The sequence below is a fragment of the Brassica oleracea genome, chromosome C3, assembly GCF_000695525.1.
Source record: "Brassica oleracea var. oleracea cultivar TO1000 chromosome C3, BOL, whole genome shotgun sequence".
Classification (NCBI taxonomy): domain Eukaryota; kingdom Viridiplantae; phylum Streptophyta; class Magnoliopsida; order Brassicales; family Brassicaceae; genus Brassica; species Brassica oleracea.
In genome coordinates, this window is record NC_027750.1 from 28,929,157 (window position 1) to 28,932,573 (window position 3,417).

General features: G+C 37.9%; 1 protein-coding gene and 1 pseudogene across 1 annotated transcript; both read right to left on the minus strand.

The window, feature by feature from the left end:
• Positions 1–662: 662 nt before the first annotated feature.
• Positions 663–1,227, minus strand: LOC106330317 (probable arabinogalactan protein 40). Its single transcript, XM_013768807.1, has 2 exons — positions 1,224–1,227; positions 663–931 (listed from the first exon to the last, which is right to left on the minus strand). The coding sequence occupies exons 1-2, from the start codon at positions 1,225–1,227 to the stop codon at positions 741–743; spliced, it is 195 nt and encodes a 64-aa protein (XP_013624261.1). The 3' UTR covers positions 663–740.
• A 566-nt stretch (positions 1,228–1,793) lies between these two features.
• Positions 1,794–3,417, minus strand: part of LOC106333653 — a 6,030-nt pseudogene continuing 4,406 nt past the window's right edge.

Consider the following 3,417-nt stretch of genomic DNA (forward strand, 5'->3'; position numbering starts at 1 on the left):
AAAAAATTAATATTTTTTACATTCCGAGGAAATTCATTACATTTTTTACTCGATCGATCGATGCGTTTTTGGACATAAGTCCATTGATCGATCTGTTTATAAAAAAACGTTCGGAATATACCGAGGGACACCTTTCCTCGGAATATACTGAGGGACACCTTTCCTCGGAATATACCGAGGGAACGGTTCCTCGGTATATTCCGAGGGACATTTTCCTCGGAATATTCCGAGGAACAGGTTCCTCGGTATATTCCGATCGATCGATGTATATATGTCCAAAAACGCATCGATCGATGAATTCCGAGGAAATATCCTGACGAAGTTCTCCCTCGGTATATTCCGAGGAGATTTCCGACAAACTAGTGATCCTCGGAATTTCCTCGAAAATTTGGTTCCTCGGAATTCCGTCGGAAATTTCCGAGGGATTTCCGAGGAAAGAAGAAATTCCAAGGAATTATTTCCGAGGACTTGTTTCGTCGGTATGTCGTCGGAATAACGATATTCCGACGAAATTCCGACGATTTTTTCCCTCAGAATCCTTGCTGATTTATTGTAGTGATATAGGATAGTGTTATTATTATCATACTCATAACATATTAGTGTAATAACTTACACAATGAGATTATACATCAAAATGGGTTGTTAGACAAAATTATTTTGCATAGGTTCTAAGGAACAAATCAGAACAAAAAAGAGTTTTTGTTACATATCTCTTAAAAGTCCTTCCTCAATATATCTCTTTACTGCAAGAGAAGAGCCAAGAAGGCGGAGAGTGATGCACCAACGATGGATCCAACCACTGGAAAAGCCACGGTGGCTGAGGAAGTACCTGGTGCTGGAGCTGGAGACTCCATGGTGGCCGCCGTGGCTGAGCTCACTAACACAGCGGAGACAAAGAGGGCGACAAAGAAGTTGTTGACATTCCTCATTTCTATTATTATTATTATTTATTTATTTTGGATGATGGTTTTGTGTGTTTTTTATTTGATGCCTTGAAGGTGAAGGTGGCAATGAAGGTATTTATATTATGACAAAATGTGGAAGGAGAAATGAAGAGCGTTTCAAGGTCTGCCATTAACTAGCAAGACAGGATTCTCTAGGTTATATTGCTAATTTAGGAGAGAATAAATTGCAAAAATAAACTAGAGCTATAATTGTTCTTGGATTGTTTGAATGAGTCTCGAATAAAAAAAGACATTAGTCCTTTGAATTAAAATGAATACCCATTTGTCCATAGATAATACTGTCTTCACATATACACAGAGACTAGACTCCAGAGACGGGTGGAGGCAGTTATTGCACACATGCAATAACTAAACTTAGAAGCTCATTGTTATTTGTCTCAGGAAGGCTCAGGCTCCAGAAAGAAAAGATTGGAAAAAGAGAGATGAACCCAACGCTAATCATAAGCTATTGCACAACAGAACTAAGGATGTAAGCACAAAATTATGAGAACTAATTCATCGACGACTCTGCAACTGACAATTATATATATCATTCATGTCAGCATTAATCTACTTACACCATACTGAATCATCTTATGAAGATTCATATCTGACGGTTTATATACATCATGATGAAAAATTTGTTGTCAATTAATCTGCATAATTAGTAATAAATCCAACCCAAACCATAGACATATTGGTGGTAGAAACATTAATCAACACTTAATCAAACTACTGAACTAATTAGGTTTCTGCATGTTTACCTTGTTTATTACATGATAGAAAACACAGGTTAATAGGACTATCAAATATTATTGTTCTTTTTTTTTTTTTGAAAAATGAAGATAATACAATAAAAAGGAACAAAATATTGCAAACGAAACTAGCTTACTCAGTTAACAAACTTTTTCTTTCCTTTTGACCCGTCGATTGATTCGTAGTTGCACTAAACTTGGAGCATAAGAAGAGAAGACAAGTTTGTTTCCAGGCTTTCTAGTTTTTCCTATCTCCACAGATTTGATGTTTCCATGTTCTTCAATTATATAAGCTCTTTTGTAATTGGTTCTAAATTCCTTACAGAATCCGGAAACAAGAGCCAGTTTCTTCTCTTCGTCAATGAAGAAACTCTCAGTTACAAACCTAAACGGTGTCATCTCCACTCTCAAGAACCTGGTCCAAGATGCAGCATTGGGCTCAATCTTGCTTGTAATCCAAAACTCCATTACATTATTGTCTTCGAGTTGATGTAACACAGCGAGCTGCTCATCTCTAACACGAGATAGAACCACAGTTTTCGAAAAACTAACACAAGCCCCAAACGGCAGAACAATACGCTGTCCAAACCTCTCTGCTGTAAAATCAAAACAGAGTAAGAAATATTCAAACCGAGTTTCTTCAGCCAAAAAGTAAGTGTTTCCCTTGACAGACACGCCACTTCTTATATTGCAGCAGCCTTGATCGACATCGAGGACCCTCCATGAATTTGAGTTAAAATCGTAGATTTCGTAAAAGGGACCGAGTTCTGAGCATTGGTAACATCCAAAAGCCTCAAGATCTTGTGGTTACGATTGGTTTTGTTGTTTTCGTATCCGACACCATACATGTCTCGTGGATAGAATTTGTCCCTGGGTTGGACCCACCTGAGTTTTCTCAAATACGGGTTCCACACAAGAAGCCGCCTCTCATCTTTGATGATGCATATATAACAGCAAGCCGTCCCAGTGAAAGACTTGACATATCTCAGCGCGTCTCTTAAAAGATGGACGATAAACCTGTTAATCTTTTACCAACCGCTTGTGTTACACAATGATCACAGTGTGTTACACACGAGTTCGAGAGAAAGAATAAGATAGACGTTTCAGGCTTATAAAATTTTCTGAAAATACTTTTGTATTATTGAGATTCTGTGTTGTGTTTACAACAGATGATTGATCTTTATATAGAGATCGAATCAGTACAAGTATAAGAGACACAACTCTTTATACTAAAGGACACAACATGAGGAGTTACAACTCTTTGTGTAATAACATAAATAACTAACTTATGTAAATGTATTAAGGAGAGATTAGATTATATAGTTTAACACTCCTCCTTAATCATATCTCGACTTGACTCCAAGCTGCTTCCTTAGATCTTCAAATCTTGAACCACCCAATGCCTTTGTGAGAATGTCTGCGAGTTGATCATCCCCTTTGCAATACTTCAGTTCAATGATTCCTTTCTGCTCAGCTTCCCTCACGAAATGGTATTTGATCTCTATGTGCTTCGTCCTTCTGTGTTGCACTGGATTCTTCCCAATTGCTATTGCTGATTTGTTGTCACATAAGATCGGAATGCCTCTTTCAAACTTCTGACCAAAGTCTTCAAATAGTCTTTGTAACCACACTGCTTGATTTGCTGCTGCACACACGGCTATGTACTCCGCTTCAGCTGTTGATTGCGCCACTGTTTGTTGCTTGCTTGACTGCCAACA